Genomic DNA, 21,187 nt, shown 5'->3' on the forward strand with positions numbered 1-21,187 from the left:
ATGTACAATTTAGCAGTGGTTTTTCTATCCAAAAAGCACATTTCAGTTTCTACGTATCCCAACACAGGTAGTTTTTCACCAGAATACCCTTCAGGAATAACATCAGTAGATTGTAACTCCTCTAACTTACCGCCTAAACTTTCCCAAATGGATTTATCTATGATGGTAAATGGGGAACAAGAATCTGCCCATACATGTACATCCTTGTTCTTGATCTTAATTGTACATTTGGGAGGGCGATAGCAGTCTTGTTTGTCCGCTTCACATTTGAGGACCTGACTGGATTCTATGACCATTACTTCAACATTGTCATTTTCACAATCACCGTCACACAATATGTCCTCTCTTTGAGGCAAATTGGTTTGATCTACAAAATTGATAGATTTGGAGATTACAGAATGACCAGAACTCTTACACCATCTTGCAAAATGCCCCAACCTTTTACATTTGTGACATCTGCTTTTAACAGCAGGACAATAATTAGCATCAGCTGTGTGTTTTGGGCTGCCACACCTGAAACAACATTTTAGGTTTGAATTTACTATTTTCTTGTCTGTTCTCTGAAATAGGTTTTAACACTCTTTTTTATATTGTGTACAGTTTCATCTTCTTGGAGAATTTTTTTGATACTGTATTAAGTTTCTTTACGTATCTGGAGGTGTTCTCCATCCTTTTAGCTACAGACAATGTTTTGTCTAAAGAAGGATCCTTTAGGCCAAGAAGTTTTTCTTGAATTTTGAGATTTGACATTCTATTAATTAATTGATCTCTAATAAGATCATCCCTCATGTCATTAAATTTACAAGTGACAACCAACATTCTTAAATTTGCCACATACTGCTCAATGGTTTCTCCTGGTGACTGCACATGTGAAAAGAATTTGTGTCTTTCCACCACAACACTGACTTTCTTTCCAAACTTTTCCTCTAAATCTTTTAAGGCAATTTCATATATATCGATATTGCTATACCCTGCAGATTCACTGTCTGTATTGACTTCAATAATTGTAGCTTCTGGGAGGAGCCTAGCCGGCAACAGAGATGGCCGCCTGAGCCCTCGGCTCCGCCGACTCGTCCGCTTCCCTCCCGTACCGCTTCCTCTCCTGATTGCTGAATCGTGCCTGTTGTGCGGTAACGGGTTGGGGAGGCGACGCTGCATCCGATGGTGGGCTCCCCATCGTCCCTCCTGCACCGGGGGTGAAGAAACGCCCTGAATCCCCGCAGACGCCTACGGAGTGGGTCCGGTCCTTTGTTCTCGGCGGCGTCCGGCTAGAGGGCAACAGCAGCGGCCATTACAGGAAATCTGAAACCGCCGGCAAGACGCGATAGGCCACCGAGATTCCCAGAAGTAGCGCAACAGTTTCTTTCGGAGCCTCGCCGCTACGCTGCTTTACCACCACCGATGCAACAAATGTATCCCCCCCTGTTGGAAGTTCCTCTTTGATCTCTCGCTACGAAGTGTGATGGAAGGGGCCATCTTTATCGAGTGATCGGCGCTTATACACGGCGCCTGGTTGGACCGTCCCTGTGCTGTCCCTGTGCGTGGCGCTGGGCTGGGGGTTGCTGCCCTGCCCCTGTGGTTTGGCGCTGCCTCTCTGGGAGCTGACCTACTAAACGACGCCTGGACATGTACGCCAAAGACTGGGCTCGAGGGTCGCCACACTCTTGCGGATTCCGGGAACAGGGAGCTGGCATCTCTTCCTCTCACGCTATGCCCGTGAGTATCGGCGACGTCCTGGAAGCTTTGGCTGCTATGCGAGCTGCTTTCTGTTCCAACGCCCGTGACCTGGAGCGCCGACTAGACGATGCTGTGCCCGTTCTCTCCTTGGCTGACCGTACGGGCGGCTGTGCGCGGAGCGGATCGCTGAGCCCGGGACTCGGCAGTCGTGTGCAGCCTCTCCGGGGAGACGTGGAGGAACTGATTGTGAGTGAACTTACCATCACCGCCGCTCGGACTGTCGCAACTATGAAGGACACAGTGCATTCTATCTTTGGACGGAACCTAGAGGTTCGCCGTCGGATGCCAGGACTACCACCGCCAGCGGGTATTGCTGACAAGATCGCTCTGCTTACTCTGCTCATGTTGCCCGGGAGTGAGTTGCCCAATTTTGGTGGACTATCACTGTATGCCTACCCGTACTGCACTCTTGGGGATAACACTGTCCTGCTTTGGATGGCGACTACTGGCTGTTGTTGCCATCTCTCTGGGTGTTCACATCGGAGGCTCTTCCTACTCTACGGGACTACGCCGCAACTGCATTATGTTGGCGCACTGGCACGTAGGGGTCAGGGTTGAGTTTGTCTTTTTCTTGCCCTGATACTGGTACCTACATTCCCTGGGACTGTGCTGGACTGACGAGAACGCTAGACTTTGGGTATGGTTTGCATGGGGGTCCGGGAGGTGATGGCCGGATACACTTCTGTTGATTTTTTCTTTTGTTCTCTTGGGTTGGCCCTCCTCCGTTGATAAATGTTTTGCACCGTTCTTGTGGGTGGGGCAGCCGGGGAACTAGTTTTCTCTGAGTGACCGGGACATGTATCGGTGGTGCTAGAAGACTATTGCGGGGGCTCACGCTTATCAATCACGGCTTGAAGATTCCTTCTTGATATTTTGGATGTTTCGGTTGGGTGTTGCTGCCTTACTTACCCTGCGCGCTGCTGCTGTGACCCCAGTTCTCTCGTTATACCGGGCATGTTATTACTGCTGGGCGTTAGACTACTGTTGCTATTATGGGTGCGAGATGGCGGAGCTGGGGGACGAATAGTGGGCTCCTCCCCACCTTTCTTAATTTTATAAGAGTTTTCTGATTCTCTCTTTTTCTTACTTTCTATATTTCGGGACTCCTTTTCTTGGGCGACAGGCACACTGCTAGGGGGGGTAAGGCCGTAGCCAGCTGCAGGGGTGCAGGGTGGGGGGCACTTGGGGGGTGGGGTTGCTTTTCTCTTTCTTGTTTTTCCTTTTTGTTCTATGGGCCTTCTATTCTTTGTCCTTTTTCCTTCCCTGGGGTTCGGACGTTCCTTTCTGGGTGCCACGCAGCGACTCTGGTGTTTTCTACTGCTATAAGATTACCTATCCTGATTGTTTAACACCAGTATTGACTTGTTGTGCTACGATATCCTGCTTATGTCTATCCTACTAGAAAATTTTTAAAACTAGACCTCAGTCCTTCTGTAATGTATCCTCTGTGTTTTCAGTAAGCTGTAATGTACCGTATGTGTGAGCCCCCCCGGGCTCCTTGTTGACTTGTATTTGCCCTTTTTCTATCAATAAAGGTCTTCAAAAAAAAAAAAAAAAAAAAAAAAAAATAATTGTAGCTTCCATCAGAGGTAATTGTTATAAGTATCAGAAGGTACACAGGACAGGAGTAGAGTATGAAGTGTCCTTTATTACTGGTCAGCCACTCTCAACAGGCGAATACATCGTCAACATTCTAAGGTAAGCTCCCGGGCATACTAACTGGGGAAAGAGGAGGGGGGGTGGAAGATACCAAGGGAGAGGGAAAGAGAGAGAATACATCGTCAACATTCTAAGGTAAGCTCCCGGCCATACTAACTGGGGAAAGAGGAGGGAGGGTGGAAGATACCAAGGGAGAGGGAAAGAAAGAGATTACAACAGTAATGTTTTTAAAACATTTCTACCTTCCAATCCCAAGAATTGTTTCAAGATTGCTAATTTCCCTTTAGAAACATAATCATCACCCCCAATGGCTTCTAAAGATGCTTCAAATGTTTCTTTCCAATGTTCCCACAACATACATGGTTCACCAGGACTTTGCAAAAAGAATGGTGGTGCAGGAATAACTTGCAATGTAATTTCTTATAAAGGAATCTGCAAAGGACTACAATGAATAATTTAAAGCCTAAATACTGTTATAAACTTAGTAGAAACACAATTTCCCTGTAATAGAGTATACTATTTGTGCTTGAAAAGGTAAAACTCTTCTACAATATGAATAACATGTGGAATTAGCACACAGAGAGTACCTCCTTGAGCAAATGGCTAAGAAAATGTCTTGGAACATTAACTTCTCCTTTACAATCGTCACGTTCGTAATGTTATGCGTGTCACCAATAAATCCAGGATATTGAATAACACGCAAGTGATGGTGTGCGTGTCACAGATGAAATGATGCAGCGTGTGATCATCTGAAACAGTTCTGAACGAAAAGCTAGAAAGAGAAACTGTCCCTTTATTTCCCCCAAAATGGCGGCATGTTTCTCACGTATGTAGTGTCCACGGCGTGAGCATCGTGATGTTCAATCAATTCTGTTCGCAGAGAAAGGCTTCGTTGAGATGACGTGGACTCCCAGCGCACGGAAGACAGAATGGAGGCAGAGGTCCTTGTAAAGTTCTTCGCGCACGGACCACCGAATGCAGCACACGATCATTCAAAAGAAAGCAGCGCACGAGAAGCACACAGGTAGTTGTAATGCTGACTTGCTACAATTTGAAAATAAGCAATCTTTCTCTAAGTTGACTCCGCCATCCAAATGTCTCATAAACTCACTGAAGAAAGTCGCATTTAAGACGGGTCCTTCAGCGCACAGGTTACACAGCGCTCAAACCCTTTTTTCCTCCCATTAATTTTAAGCTCATCCAACCGCGGAAAAAAAAAATTCAACAGGTCGGACTAGTCACAAGTCAAATGCTTCAAGTAACTTTACAGCAATTGGATGTGCTCCAGCGCATCAACACGCAATGAAATTAAAGGACAAGCAAAAAGAAATTGTCAGTTGATCGCACAAGGAAAGTAGGTGGTAATCTACCACAATAATAGTAGCTCAGATTAGCACAAGAGCATTACTATTATAAAGAGGAAAGAAGTCTTAATCCTCAGCAGCCAAAAAGTATCATAAAGACACTATAGATGGATGGAGATAATGCAGCTAATGTCACTAGGGTACTAAAGCTGATCCAGGGGTCCCTTACTGTCCAAAAGTATGTTCCGCCTTCAGTAAAATAATTCTTCAGACGTTGGTGTCCTCTTTATGGTGTAGATCCCATCCTCGTCGCCAGTTTTGAAGAGTCAGGACACACATATTTGTATTAATGAAGGTTTATTAGGATAACAGGAACAGACCCCTGGGACATAACCGCTCTCCAGTCCAACAGCACTCCTTCTGCCCACCACATTCTACTGACTCATCAGAGCAGACAGGTTGCTAAGGAGCAGCAGTGTTCCAGAGCATCTTATAAGAAAATATGCAAGAGTAAATGATAAACAAAAGAAGAATGCAACAGATCACCCCAAATTATTTGAAAACAATATAATAATGTAATTCTACTCCTGTGCACCTCTTCAATATACCAAATTTAACTAATCCTTCTTTATATAAACATAGAAAATGAAGCTTGAAAATGTTTGCTTAAAAACTAACAACACGCACCCGGACCACAATACACAGCGTTCAATTAAAAACCCATTGCTTCTGAAAATTTGAAGCTTCCAACCTATCTCATAAATTCTCATATAACAACAGTACCACAGACATAGATAAAACAAGCATTTGCAATGCAATAGGTCTCGCATTCACACGGGGTTGAGCTATTGGTATTGTAAATGACAGGGGTGTAGAATTTAATAAAATATCTACTTGTTCAAGGGACAGGTTGCTTCATAAATCGATTTGTCCTGTAACAAAATCCACTTGTCCCTTTTGTACCATGTAATGCGGCAACAAATTATGGCAGCAATCTCATTATATAAGAGCTCTGAAATAGCCTCTCTGATTATACCATGGCTCATTCCATCGTACCATAGTAGGGTTTGAATACTAGCAATTCCCTTATGTTTCCACGTTTCCGTAGATCTACATACTGGGGCTGAAGGTAATGGTAAGAAATAGTTCCAGGGTTGTAATACCCTTTAGAGTCTGTGAAAATCTACTAACGTGTATGTTTTAAGGGTTTTCACCAACAGTTCTCTAATCTTTTCACATACTGAGAAAGGCTGGAAGTTTACTCCTGACAATGGCAAACATAGAACTTCTTCCATGGTTGGGAAAAAAGTGGTTGGAGGGAAAGTGAACTTGCAAACACTCAGATTTTCACATAAGCAAATCTACACCTCCATATTTGTTCATGCTAAAATGCAGTTCACACATAATTTCTAGGAGTACTATTTATTGGCCAACTTCTGTTAAGTCTTGTGAATTCACGAACACTGTATATCTGCACCTAATGCACACAGATATACCATGTGTGCACTTTTAGACTTTGTTTCATAATTGGACCCCTAATTAGATCTGGCGTTAACCAGGACCTTTTGTGTTTATTAAAATTGTCTCTCTCTCTCTTGGTCTATCGGCTAGCTTCACTGTGAGTGACAGTATTCTGTTCTTTCACAAGAAGCATATCAACACACAGTTGTTTTGTTCAGTGCCAGGAACTACTGTGGCAATTTGTGCTCTTTGAATCCAAAACAATTTATGCTTTTGCCAATGTTTGTTATAATTGTGATGGCCAGTAGCTCCCTCACCAAAACAAGTCACGCATTGACAAAACCAAAAGGCTGACCAACAATTTACCGCCCCCTATGTGGAGATCAGTTCCTCACCATAATACCTCAACCCGCCCAATCCGAAGGACTAACCCTCTATCGGATAATGAATTACTCTCCATACTACACTCCTATGATCCACCACAACTACTTCAATTCCATGAACATGATATTAGACGAGGTTGCCCCCCTACTAAAGAGAGTCTCCATAAAAGACTCAAGACCCTGATACGACGGAAGACTCAATGAGGACAGACGATCCTTAAGACTAATAGAGCGAAGATGGAGATCTGCACCATCTGCCAACCACCTTAAGCTACTAAGAAAGAAGAGAAACGCTTACTACAGAAAGATCTGACGATCTAAAACTAGACTAGGCCAAGAATCGCCCCCAAAAACTTTTCTAGCTAATCAAATCACAATCTAAGGATGCACCTCATCCCTCCCAAACCGACATAGGCTCACTACCTAACTGCGAAGCGTTCACCTCCTTCTTCTCTCTAAAGACTGAAAATATAAAGAAGGAACTACTTAACGATTTATTCACACATACTGACTCGCATACAGACTCTTCATCATCCCCTCCAGGAGTCCCACACCAGAGCTCACCGAAGTTTGACTTTAAAAATAATGCATCTTGGTCCTCCTTCAACACTTACAGTGAGGAAGATATTCTCAAATTGCTCACGGACGTGAATCCCGCCAATCTCTTCACTGACCCTCTTCCCATTAACTGCTTAAAAGTCTTCATCCCATTGCTATTGCCACTTTGGACTAAGATTATAAATACTTCTCTCCTTCAAGAATCCATCCCAGAAATCCTCAAATCCAGTCAGGTATCCACCATCCTAAAAAAAACAATGAATGACCCTGCAGACTTCAATAATTACCGCCCAACATCCAACATCCCCACCCTGGCCAAACTCCTAGAAAAATTTGCACACCTCCAGCTTAGAAAACATATTGACCACTTCAATCTGCTCAACCAATTCCAATCTGGCTTCCTTGCAGGACCCAGTACCGAATCAGCCATGAACCACATAATTGACGATGCTCTACAGATCCTAGACCAAAACAAAGCCTGCCTACTGATCTTGCTCGACCTCTCTTCGGCCTTCGACACCGTCAAGCATGACAACCTACTTGACCTTCTGAAACACAGAATGGGATTTTCCAGATCCGTTCTAAATTGGTTCACCTTGTTTCTCCTAAACAGATCGCAACGATTCAAGGTCAATCAGGCCCTGTCCAAACCCGCCCCAGTCACCTTAGGTGTCCCACAAGGATCATCCCTCTCTCCGACACTTTTCAAATAATTCATGGAACCACTCACCGAAATTCTCAACTCCTCTAACGTACAGTATCATATGTACGCAGACGATAAACAACTATACCTAAAGATCCCCTCTCTGGAAGAAATCAAATCTCTCAACACAACTCTAGATAAAACTCAAACCTGGCTGGCCGAAAACCCTCTAAAACTGAAGACCCTCAAAACAGAATTCCTCCTAATTGCTCTTTCTTCCCAAGTACGTATAATGCAAGACTGGATCAAACACCTAACAGCACTCAACTCCCAACCTCTTATCGTCGATTCAGCGAAATCATTGGGAGTGACTCTGGACAGAAACCTAGATATGCAGAAACACATCAGCACTGCAACAAAAGGAGCAAACTTTCAGATGAACACATTGAGAAAACTAAAGCCTTTCCTGCCCGAAAAGGACTTCAAATTGGCAGTACAGGCTCTAGTCGCCCCAAGAGTGGAATATGGGAGTGTCTCTCTCTGCGACCTTACCAGATCCTCAACGGCCCTGCTAAGAGCTACCATCAACGCAGCAGCTAGACTTATTACTGGCTCCAAAAGAAACTCCCACATATCCCTGGACCTAAGATCCCTTAATTGGCTACCTTTCGAAGCCAGAATTCAACTAAAAATTGCATGCATGACCCATAAAGCAATTCATCATAACACTCCCAGCTATCTGGCACAGAAATTGGTGCCGTTGTGTGGTAACAGAGCGTTCAGAAGTGCCAGTAACCTTTTACTGAAACCACAAAGATTCTTCAAACAGAAAACATACAACTGAACCTTCTCGGGGATGGCTCCCAGGATCTGGAACGCTCTGCCCCCTGAAACTAGACTGAATCCCTCTACTGCATCCTTCAAAAAAGAAGTGAAAGCTCTTCTCGTGGTGAAATTCACCTGAGCTGGGGTGATTGCATTTACGTGACTCTTGATTTGTATTGAACTTTATGGTTTTTACTTGACGCCTATGTGTCCTCGATACTTACCTTGCTAGGGTTATTGTGATTACATGATTCTTGATTTGTATGGAACTTTGTTTTTTACTCTATGCCTATGTGTCCTTGACATTTACCTTGTAAAGTGCTCTGATACCCGCTAGGGTCTTGTTAGCGCTATATAAAACCCTCAAAATGGTACCTAAAATTTTACAGTAGATTAACGAAATGTTTTTGCATTTTTTTGTGACCATTTTACTTTGAAAGCAAAGAATCGTCAATCTTGCTTTCAAGCTTCTGCAAATATTTGCATTCAGTCAGAGAGCATTCTGGGAGCATTATACATAGCCTTATATTGCTATACATTGAAAACGTTTTTACACATTTTTATACTGGAACCACTGTTAGTAGTGCAGTCTGAGCTTATAACATTTATTTAGCGCGCTCACCCCAATAATAAAAGCTTTGCATTAATGAACCATAAATGAAAGTTTGAACAATATTAACACATGAACACAAATATTACCTTAACTGCAGGCAAGGCCTTTCCCTGATCTATAATGTGCTGCTGTAAACTGGTAGCCAAAGGGGTTGTGCTATAGGGGGTTCGGCCAACTTGTCCCAAGGACAAAATTCACAAGAAAACTTGCTGCCCTTGACCCCAAACAATATGTCCCAGGCATTGGGCTATTGGAATTCCCCATCCCTGAAATGGCAATGCCTTTTCTTTATGTTTTGGGTTTTAAAACATAAATAAAAGGCATTGTCAGTTACAATACTATTAGCTTAAACTCTCGCAAATGTGAGACCTATTGCATTGCAATAAAGGGCCTTCTCAACTGCTTGTTAGATTGTAAATATCAGAGGAAGAGACCGGTCTGTGACATCTTCAAAGTAGTGATAAATAGTGCAGTGAAGAAGATGTGTAAGTGTTGTAAATTACACAGACACAAAGTGTGAAGTGAGAGTTATATGATCCGAGCAATAAACACTAACAAAGTGCTCCAACACCTTTCACTCTGTGATTACACTGTTGCGGCTCAAGAGGCACAGCGGGGGGTGGGGTCTATTTCCTGCCCTCTCCGTGATTTGAGTGTGCGGTGTAGCATTGCGTGATGTCATTGCTGTCTTTGGCCTAATAAAAAACCCTCCAGCTGTAGTAGGGCCCTGGCTTCACCTCCTGGTGCCGGGCAGGCTGTGCTTTATGACAGGCATGCAGCTCTTGCCTCGTACAATGCCCCTGCTATTACCAGTGAGCGAGAGGTGCTGAGGTGGTGGTATTGGTATTGTTGGTGGTGGTATTGGTGGTGGTGGTGATGGTATTGGTGGTAGTGGTGGTATTGGTGGTGCTGGTATTGGTATTGGTGGTGGTGGTATTGGTGGTGATGGTATTGGTGGTATTGGTGGTGGTGGTGGTATTGGTGGTGCTGGTATTGGTGTATGTGTGGTGGTTGTGGTATTGGTGGTTTTTGTGGTTGTGTTATTGCTGTTATTGGTGGTGGTGGTGATGGTATTGGTGGTGCTGGTATTGGTGGTGCTGTTATTGGTGGTATTTGTGGTGGTGGTATTGGTGGTGTTAATATTGGTGGTATTTGTGTTAGTGGTGGTGGGATTGGTATTGGTGGTGGTGGCATTGGTATTGGTGGTTGTATTGGTATTGGTGGTGGTGGGATTGGTATTGGTGGTGGTGGTATTGGTGGTGGCAGTATTGGTATTGGTGGTGGTGGTATTAGTATTGGTGGTGCTATTGGTATTGTTGGTGTCATTGGTATTGGTGGTGGTGGGACTGGTGTTGGTGGTGGTGGGACTGGTGTTGGTGGTGGTGGTATTGGTGGTGGCGGTATTGGTATTGGTGGTGGTATTGGTATTGGTGGTGGTAGTATTGGTGGTGGTAGTGGTGGTGGTAGTGGTGGTATTGGTGGTGATATTGTGGTGGTGGTGGTATTGGTGATGGTGGTGGTATTGGTGGTGGGATATTGGTGGTGGTGGTGGTATTGGTAGTGGTGGTATTGGTGATGGTGCATTGGTGGTGGTATTGGGGTGGTGGTTTTATTGGTGGTTGTATTGGTATTGGTGATGGTGATGGTATTGGTACTGGTGGTGGTGGTATTTTGGTGGTTGTATTGGTGGTGTTATTGGTACTGGTGGTGGTGGTATTGGTGGTGGTGGTATTGGTATTGGTGATGGTAGTGGTATTGATGGTGGTGGCATTGGTGGTGATATTGGTGGTGGTGGTAGTGGTGGTGGTATTGGTGGTGGTAGTATTGGTGGTGATGGTATTGGTGGTGGTAGTATTGGTGGTGGTGGTGGTATTGGTGGTGGTAGTATTGATGGGGGTGGGGGTGTTGATGGTGGTGGTATTGATGGTGGTGATATTTGTGGTGGTGGTGTTAATAGAGCAGGCTTTTCAAAACAACCCATCTGGTGGCTTAGTGCAGATGACTAACCCTGGGCGTAGTTCGCGAAGTAGCACTTTGCGAAGCTACGCAAAGTGCAGTTCGCACTACGCGAGCTAAACGTAGCACTTCGCGAACTGCGTAGTACCTTGTTCGCACTGTGCCAGATGTCGTTTTCAATGATTGCACAGTGCGGACAAGCAACCGGCACTGTGCAATCATTGAAAATTGCATCTTGCACAGTGCGCGCTGTAGTTTTCTGCTGCTCGAGTAGATTTAAAATCTACTCGAGCGGCAGCTTTCTCAACGCGAACTGGTAGTTTCTCATTGCGAGCGGTCGCGAGCATACGCGACCACTCGCAATGAGAAACCTGACCTCCTCGCGTTGGGAATCTCGCTGGGAGGTTTATTTTCCATGCTCGCGATCGCCAACTTGAGGTTGCTGATCGCGAACAAGGAAAAAGTCTCGCCGGGATGGCATTTTGCTTGCTCGCGGTCGCCAACTTGACGTTGAGGACCGCGAGCAAGCAAAAAATTACCGCAGCACTACGCAACACTACGCTACGCGTGTTCGCACTGTGCTACGTGCAGTTCGCGTAGTGCGAAGTAGCGCGAACTTCGCAAACTACGCGAGCGTAGCGTAGTGCTTTGCCCAGGCTTACAGATGACATGTAACACAGATGTGCTGTTGTAAGCTTCAGCCCATTAGCACAGGATTATGTGCTAGCTGGAATTCACATGACTTAATTTGCTAACCATTTCTGAATCAATTTTACATGGGGGGTTGAAACAGACACAAGATAATGCCATGTTAAAGTGATTGAAAGCAGGCAACCATGTTTTAGGGCGGCTGTGCTGCTTCAAAAACCACAAGCGGTTTCAGCTGAAGCAGCGCATGCCCGGCCTGCAGTAAGAGAAACTCCATAAAGTAAATAGTGGTTACAGACTAAATAACAGGTCCCGTGTAACAACCGAAGTAAATGGGCCAGTAGCCATGGGAGGTTACAAATGAAGACAAGGCCGCACTAAGGAGGGACTAACAAGCCTATTAACAAATCCGAAGACAGCATTTACCAAAGACAATGACACAAGCCAATAAAAATATGGGAGGAGAGTGGGCCCGGCTTCTCTCCCATACTCTACTACAGCAGTCTCGCAGAGCGAGCAGCTCATGTGCGCTGCTGCTAGGCTCGACCTAAAAAGGTACTTATCTGATCAGGAGCAGCACAAGAGGATGAGAGTTCCATGCTAGAGACTTTTAGTGTTTATTAAAATTCTAGATTGTTACTTGATTGGAAAGTTCTTTAAAGGTGCTGCTGGCAGGAGGAGCAATAAAAGAATATGCATAATGGTAGCCTCCGGTCTTGTAATGAAATTGAGGGCGACTGTAGGAGAGACATTCAAGACTGAGATATTTTAGAAGAGATAACAGAGGTAAATAAGGCAAGGCTCGGCTGGTTGGCAAACAGGTGATGCAACAGATGCACCATGTTTGCCATTCCAGCTGAAGATCGTCCTCCATTTGAGAGTTCCCGGCTGAGATTCTGCACCAAAACTACTTCAACCGAGATGGCAGGACAATTTTTGGCAAAAAACACACACAATGGGATGGAAGGCCAGGTTCCAAAGATAAATCTCCTACTCTGAGTTTATTATTGAAAAACAAAAAAAGAAAATCAACAGCCCTTGACATGCAAGGAGAATTATTCCTACACCTGGGCCCATCAAGTGATGACTGTTTCGGGGATCGCCATGCTCGCATGGTGGTGGCTCTGGACAGGGAAAACTACGGTTTACGGTTGCCCCAGTTTAAATAGGGCCAGTGGCATAACAGTAACCCCTGTGCAGGGGCGGTGGGTGAGATTTTAAAGTGGTGGGGCGCAAACGAATTAGCATACAGCACCGTAGCGAGCGAGCACAGCGAGCGACCCCGAACCCCAAAAGGGGGGGTTACCCCCCCCAAGAAAATTTTGAAAAAAAAGAAGAAAAATCGTGCACCTTCAAGCAAATTTGAGAAAGCAGGAAGGTTAATAAAGCAATTGTGAAAGTGCAGTTATTACATTAATAGATGGCATAACATAGGTAGCTGCTTATTCAGTATTACCACAGAGCTTCATACATTCTGTCCTATTATGCTCAGGTGCTGAATTCAGACTATAAGACTCATGGAAATCTCAGCTCTAAGAGTAGAAGAAGTTGCACAGCAGTGTAATGGTTGCCAGGCTCGTTCCGCAGGAGCGTCAGGAACTTGAAGAAAAGTCCACAGTCTTCCCCTACGGCCTTCCGACTCTATTAGACTCTAGAGTAACGAATGGCACGCAAGGGGAAAACAGGGAAACAAAACAAGGAAAGGCGGGGGAAGAAAAACAGTCTTACAACATACTGAATATTAGACTCTAGAGTAACGAATGGCAAGCAAGGGGAAAACAGGGAAACAAAACAAGGAAAGGCGGGGGAAGAAAAACAGTCTTACAACATACTGAAAATAAAAGAGGCAGCGCAATGCGCTGTTACCGTGATTCTGGTTGAGCTGAGCTTTGTACACACACTTCACATAGGTCCACGCAAGTACCCCAAATATAAATGGTATAAAGGTTTTCGCAATTTGCCAAGGGGAAAGGTTTGATAGGCAACGCAAGCAACGAATCGTTCACCCTGCGGGAGACAGGTCCGGCCAGTGAACAAAGGTGAGCAAATCTGTGTAGTCTCCAAATAGAACAAACACTACAGAACTTTTAAAAACAGAGATAACAATGCATTTCTTACCTCAATCAGAATTTCTTGTATTCAACAAACAAGTAGCAGCATTCACTTTTTGTAAATGAAATCCGCACGTCTGTCTTTCAGTGTAGCAAACTTGTCAATTACTTTCATGTTGAAGTCCGGTATCTTTTGGACTAGCTTGCTCTCTACAGATAGCATCGCCAAAGCATTTAGTCTTTCCTCTAGCATGGTGTTCCTGAGGAATGTCTTTATGCGCTTTAAGGCTGAAAAACATCGTTCAGCTTCTACTGTTGTCATTGGAGTCGTAATCACAGTTTTTAGTAAAGTCACTGTCTCTGTAAGTGAGTTTTCCATATGCAGTTTATGAATTAAACTCAGCAAAGTCAAGGCGCTTGTGGCCTTCCGGTACACAGGCATTCCGTAGAGTACAGTTAACTCAGTTCTCAGCTGCTCTTTTTTGAGCATAGGATATGCTTCCACAGCCTGATTCAGAGCACGCTCAGGGAAGGATTCATCATATTGTGCAAACTCTTTACTTTGCAATAAAGTTGCACTCACCAAATGTTTTGTGAATGAAAAACGTTCTTTTGCCTGCACAATTACAATGTCACATATCTCCTTTCCAATTCATTTCTCAAGGCCCTTCCTCTGTTCAAAGATTAAGTTGACCTTACGAATGTGAAAGTTCCAACGAGTTGAGGATCCCCTTGGTACGCTTTTGTCCACAATCTCATGAAGGGCTTCTGTTCTTTTGGGGGAACGTGTGAAGAATGCTGCTATGCCTCCGATATCCTGAAAGAAAACTCGTGTCTCTCTGATCTTTGATACCGCCTGTTGCATAATAAGATTGAGTTGGTGGGCGTAACAGTGCACAAAATGAGCATTAGGGTACACATCTCGAATTCGTTTCTGTACTCCACTAAGGCTTCCACTCATTACGGACGCACCATCATAGCTTTGTGCGATAAGTTTTTGTTTTTGAGGCAGGTCCGGGAAAATTAAGTCCAGTTGACACAGTATTGCTTCAGTGATGGTTGCTGCACTAGAGTCACTTAAATGTGTGAAGCCATAAAATCTTTCCACAACGTTTCTGTCACTGTCAAGGTACCGAAACACTAACACGGACTGTGTTTGAGTGGACATATCAGTGGTGTCATCAGCCTGAATAGCCACAAAGTCTGTGTTTCGCAACTCTTGCACAATATGGCTTCTTATAATTTCGAGCATACAGTCAAGGAGTTCATTTTGTATTGTATTAGAGGTGCCCTTAAAGACTGTAGCATGTGCTAAATGTCTTTCCAAATCCTGGTCTATGGTTGACATTAAATCCACTAGGCCTCGGAAGATCCCAGGTTTTGAGGAAGTTTCTGATTCGTCATGGCCTCGCAATGCCAGTTCGAAAGCACCACAGAAACGAATGCAATCAATGATCTTGGATAGATTTTGTCTGTTCTTATCAACAGCTTCATTGTGTTTTTTTTTTTTTTTTTTTTTTGAAACCGTTTATTACAGGTCTTAAAAGTATACAAGTATGGGCCCACAACCTTCCGGCCGGCCGCTAGCAATGGTAGGAACATACGACATACATTTATGGAACACGTGGTATTACAGGAGAAGCATTTCTCAGTAGATAACAATGTCAAAAGCCACAGCATCCAGGCCCCATTATGCGGTTTCATTTTAAATTAAGAACAACAAAAATTAAAACCACACCCACAAGGCAACCCACAATCAAAAATAGCAGCACGTGCTCCCCAAGAGGGGGGATCCCAACTATACACAGAAGTGTGAAGAGGGGGAAGAGAGCAAAGCGAGGACTGGGGGAACCCAATGCCCGGCAGCGGGGGAACGAGTCGGTTAAGGGGATGGGGCTGGCGAGGGATCAGGCAGCAGCGGTGGCGCGCAGATACCCCCTCGGTAGGCGTTCCAGGGGCCCCATACTTTCACCCATGTCCCAGGCTTACCCCTCGCCACATACACCACTTTTTCGCGAAACATGCACCAGTCCATGTGTTCTTTCCAGGCCGAGACCGTCGGGGGCCTCTGGGATCCCCACAGTTGAGCAATATCACGCTTGGCTATCATATATCCCAGAGTCACCCACCACGTCTGCGGCGCTGAGTAATCAGTCGGTTCCCACACATTCAGCAGGCATCTCCTCGCTTCAGGCAACAGCGCCACATGCGTAACCAGTCGCAGCACCTCATGTACACCACGCCAGAACCCCTCTACCTCCGGGCACTCCCACAAAATATGCATAAAGGTCCCCAAAGCACCACACCCACGCTTACACAACCCATCTCCAGCATAGCCCATACGCAGAAGCTTTGGCCCCGTCATGTAGACCCGGTGGAGTATCTTGAGCTGGACGAAGCGGAGGCGAGCCGGTATGGCCACCTCCTTCGGGGAGGCCACCGCGGAGGTCCAGTCCTCGTCGTCCAACTCCAGCCCGTCGGCAACCCAAGTCGCACGAAGGGCAGTCAACAGGCCCGAGCGGTCGTTTATCAGCTTTTTGTATATAAGTGAGATCGTGCTGTCCGGGACGTGCCCATCCAGCATTCTATCTTCCAGGGGGGAATATTCCGGGATGGAGGCAACGTCCGAGAAGACGGAGCCCAGCGCATGTCGGACCTGCAAATACCGGAAGTATTCACTGCCTTGCAACTGAAATTCCGTCTGCAGCATATCGAATGTTTTAAATCCTCCCCTCGTCCAAAGATCCCCCACTTTACTGATACCTATTATGTCCCACTTCTCGAAGCCCTTAGAGGTCCACAGGGAACCTAACCGCTCAGACGCGTATAGTGGTGATGCCCGGGTCAAACGGTCCTTCCACCCCATAGCTGCATTGGCCGCGTGCCAGACTTGCACCATGACACGTGTGGGGCCCGTCAGACGAGCGTCGGGCGCGCTAGAGTAGAGCGCTCGATTGTAATCGCCACCTGGCAGGAGCATCTTGTCCATTTCAAATGCCGGGTTTAAGGCGGGCCCATAGAGGCCGTGGTTAATGGCAGCGAGCTGGGAGGCCCAATAGTACCGTTTAATATCCGGGAGGGCAATCCCCCCGTCAAACCATGGGAGCGTCAGCTTAGCCAGAGCAATACGCGGCCTCCCGTCCCAGAACAGGCGGCGTTGCAGACTCTCCACCTCACGGAAGTAGCGCGCCGGGACCAAGTCCATAGTGTTCTGCAGAGCGTACAGAAAACGCGGCAGAGACATCATCTTGAACAGTGCCGCCCGGCCGAGCGGCGAAAGCGGCAGGCGCCGCCAGCGTGCGACATCTACCCGCAAACGCTGGAGGGGGGGGAGCAGATTCCGTTCATACCGGGCCTCCGGGTCCAGAGTAATGAAGACACCCAGGTACCGAAATCCCTGCGGGGCGATCTGGATCGGACAGCCCCGCGGGAGAATAGGAGCCTCCCCAGAGAGAACATACACACACGATTTAGCCCAGTTGATGACGAGACCGGAGTTACGACCAAACGAGTGTAAAACATCAACTAGGACTATAAGCGATTTACGTGGGGAGGCTAGGTACAGAAGGATGTCATCAGCGTATAGGGATACGCGGTCCTCATACTCGGGGGTCCAACGGAGACCACGGATGGAAGGCTCCCACCGCAGCCACTCCGCCAGGGGCTCCAAGGCAAGCGCAAAAAGAAGCGGCGACAGGGGACAGCCCTGTCGCGTGCCCCGGCCCAGCTCAAACGGGGCCGATACTCTTCCGTTCACGACCACCTGCGCCAATGGGCCCGCATACAACAATTTGACCCAACTGATAAATCCTGGGCCAAACCCGAACTTCGCAAGCATCGCCCAGATGTATGGCCACTCAAGCGTGTCAAACGCCATGGTGGCGTCTAAGGACGCCAAAATGGCCGGCTCCCGTATAAACGGGACGCGCGCAAGCACCCCATGCAAACGCCGCAGATTAAGGGCTGTATTGCGATGGGGAATAAAGCCAGATTGGTCCTGATGAACCAGATCTCCCACCACACCGACCAGCCGATTGGCGAGTACCTTAGCGAGAATTTTGGGCTCCGCATTCAGTAGTGAGATAGGCCGATAGGAAGTAACCCGATCCCGAGGTCTCCCTTCCTTGTGGATCACCACAATTGTAGCCAGACGTTGGTCAAGCGGGAGGGAGCCCAGCGAGTGGGCCGCGAGGAAGATTGCGCGGAGGTGAGGCGCCAATGTGTCCGGTCGCAGCTTATACAGCTCGATAGGGATACCGTTCGGGCCCATGGCCTTGCCAGAAGCGACCGAGCGTATGGCGAGGGCGATTTCGTCGGAGGTGGGAGCGGCGTCCAGCGACACCCTGTCCTCCCCGGACAGGGAAGGCAGCGCGATATCCCTGAGCAGAGCACGGGAATCCTCTTCCGAGCAAGAAGAGACCGGGGAATACACCTCGCGGAAATACTCCGCGAAACAGGAGACAATTTCTTCTGGCTCAGTTACACATACACCATTCGTTTTCTCAATCAGCGGGACCACACGATTCGCTCTCTCCTTTTTATCCAACCACGCTATCAGTTTACCAGCCTTATCACCCACATCATACAGTCGCCCCTGTTGCTCCCTACTGAGGCCCCTGGCCGCCTCCGTAACGAGGGCCCTATAAGCCGCCTGCTTGAGCTGGAGGACATGTAATGCAGCATCCGTCACCCCATCTTCTAGATTACCCTCCAGCTCAGCTATTTCAGCCTCCACCCGGGTCACCTCCTCCCGCTCGCGCCTCCGGGCGTGGGAAATAAGGGACAGGGCCTCCCCTCTTTCATTGTGTTTTTTAATGGATTTGCGATACGCATCATTTATCTGCTGCTCAATTGGTGCGTCTTCCCCCAACATTCCCAGTCTTGTCCGGTTTTCCAGATGATTTCTTGTGAGCGCATGCTTCTTTATTTTTTCAGCGATGTGCTTCAGGTCGACCATTCCTTGCCGTGTCCAAGAAAAGTCACCGCCAAACAGCAAGCAGGGGAAGCAGAACAGAGAATTTCTTATAGGGCACCCTGTAAGCCAAATCAGCTTTTGTGTACCAGGCATATGAGAATGTACGTTTTGACATTTTTCCTCTGTCCTGGGTAGTTTGCTGTAGGTTTATTTCAGGCTGATGAGGTCCTAATTGTTTTATCTGTAGTTTTTGTTCAAGTGGCCGTGACTGGAATGACTTTGTAATCAGCTCTTGTACTGTATTCATGCTGGTGTGTTGCTGGCCTTACCAATATATATATATTAAAGAAACCTGTCAATAATCAAAGTACAACGTATAAGGTGCAGTGCAATAATATCAAATTTCAGTATAAATACATTATACATATATCTTGTGCATTATCCTAATACATCTCAAATGACTGCTAAAAATAGAGCCGTACTGCCTCCTGCCTCTCTGTGCCATAGTGGTTGCTGGAGGCACTGAAAGACACTGCTTGAGGGCCTTGAGAGTGACCACATACATACATAGCCCTAACTCCCATGTAAAAAAATATATAGCATCAGTTTCCTTACCTTTAACACTGGTGTTTGCTGGGTTGTAGCCGGGGTCGGGTGAGAGAGCAGCAAAGGAGGTTGGGGTCCTCTTGTTGTTTGCTGGAAAATTGCCCCAAAATGCGGTAATGTTTCAGGTTGTCAGGTGCTGAAAATGAAAAGATAACAATTTATTTTTGAAACAGTAGGGTAATGAAACAAAGACTGTGGGGAAAAAACATAACGCTCCAATTTTTTCCTTGCAGTTTGCTGCCAGCTCTTAGATGACAGTTAATAGCTCTCTGTTGTATGTTAGGATTTTAACTTAGAAACTGCAAGTAACAAAAGGATCTCTCTTACAAAAGCAGTGCCTTGAGCACCAGTTGTATTACAAACGGACATATTCATTTTTAGGCACTGGGATATTGAGTGATTTTCCCAGAATCACAGGATGTTTGAGACTCCCGCCAGACTTGAACTCTGCAGAGAAGGCTCGGCGTTCCTGGCTGTTCGGGACGGGCGTGGCGGGCAGAGAAGGACTAGCCCAGAAAAGGCAAGGGCAGTGTCCACTTCTGCTCTGCCCCCTCTCTTTTTTCAGCTTATTCCCTCTCTTTAGGACTAGCTCCTCCTCACTTACTGAAAACTGTGAATTCAAGGATTAGTTCTCAGCCTCTCTTTCCTCCTTTCGTTTATTTTTTGTTCCCCTGTGAAATGGATCCAAAATATAAAAACACTTTTGTAGTCTTTTTCTGGCATTTTTCTTTTCCACAGTGACAGTGCAGCCTCGGTACTGCTTAGCTGTCTCCATCTCAATTGTTTGATCCTGCAGTCTCAATCAAACGAGCACCTCACAAACATTAATTTGTGCAAATGTATATCCAGGGCTTTAAGTGGACCGGGTCCTGCCAGTGCTCAGCACCGGAAGTTTAGAACAAAATAAAAAAGCTGGTGCCGAGACAGGTCACTATCCAGCTCTCCATGTTTGCCCTCACCGTCAAAATCTTAATTCTGCCGCACTAACACCCTTCACTGCCACTGCTGTAACTTCAAAAATACTAGTTATCTTGCCTTCAGTCTAACCATATCACAACTTGCAGTATTCTCAATTTGATGTACAACGAAGCCAGAGTTGCTTATGTATCTTAAAAAACCGGGCCAATGGGGGCCATGTATTTAAATTAGAAAATAGTGTTGGGACTTCGGAACAGTCTGCGAAAAAAAGGTTTTAGAATGCTGTGTTGTTCAACTTCTCCAGTACTGAGCATGCGCACCTCTTTTTAACACCTGCGTGCATGCTCAACCTAGACAGTACCCGAACCTGGACATTTATTCAATAAGGAGAAAAGTGTCGGGACACTTCTCCATAAACCGGGACGTATGGACGCAGGCTTTAACTTGCGTGTTTTTAAGCAACGCCCTTAATTACATCGGCCAGGCCTCAGAGACCTACACAGTTTTTTTCATTCCCTTAAATCCCTGTGTAAATCCAATGAATGCACCCACTCCAGAGGAAGCAGGATAAGGATTCACAGACAAGAATCTCGCGCAATACCCCTCTGATATTACATTCCTGAAACGAGTCAGACAGTGATGTCTCAGAAGTAACCAAATTGAACCCACGGGGTTAAAGACGTAGGCGGCATGACAGTCAAATGCCAAGGCAGTCCCAAACTAAACTCAAGCTCCTATGCAGTGACTCTAGCCTCCTCTGCCTTTTAGCCGTCCCCTTGAAGCACATTTGAAGACATGTTTTTATTTATTTCTTTCTGTTTCCGAACATATTTTTCTTGGACTAACCCCTGTAAATGGCTACAAAGACCACTCCATCTGTCATCATTGCTAAATCACACATGAGAGAGAA

The 21,187-nt window shown here is 46.2% G+C and overlaps 1 protein-coding gene and 1 long non-coding RNA gene across 3 annotated transcripts in view; one reads left to right on the forward strand and one right to left on the reverse strand.

Annotated features, from left to right (window-relative positions):
* Positions 1 to 4,225: 4,225 nt before the first annotated feature.
* LOC146797365 (uncharacterized) overlaps positions 4,226 to 21,187 on the forward strand; it is a 123,442-nt gene continuing 106,480 nt past the window's right edge. For both annotated transcript variants that reach the window (XR_014968982.1, XM_085627549.1), the window contains exon 1: positions 4,226 to 4,420. Coding sequence is in view for 1 of the 2 variants with exons in the window: in XM_085627549.1 (XP_085483675.1) it covers positions 4,326 to 4,420 (95 nt within the window). In the remaining variant the exon portion in view is untranslated. The remainder of the gene's footprint in view (positions 4,421 to 21,187) is intronic.
* LOC146797366 (uncharacterized) overlaps positions 18,793 to 21,187 on the reverse strand; it is an 81,072-nt gene continuing 78,677 nt past the window's right edge. The window contains exons 2-3 of the long non-coding RNA XR_014968981.1: positions 19,369 to 19,495; positions 18,793 to 19,105 (exon numbers count right to left, since the gene is read on the reverse strand). This is a non-coding gene — a long non-coding RNA (uncharacterized LOC146797366). The remainder of the gene's footprint in view (positions 19,106 to 19,368; positions 19,496 to 21,187) is intronic.

Source organism: Triturus cristatus, chromosome 9 (assembly GCF_964204655.1).
Source record: "Triturus cristatus chromosome 9, aTriCri1.1, whole genome shotgun sequence".
Taxonomy (NCBI): domain Eukaryota; kingdom Metazoa; phylum Chordata; class Amphibia; order Caudata; family Salamandridae; genus Triturus; species Triturus cristatus.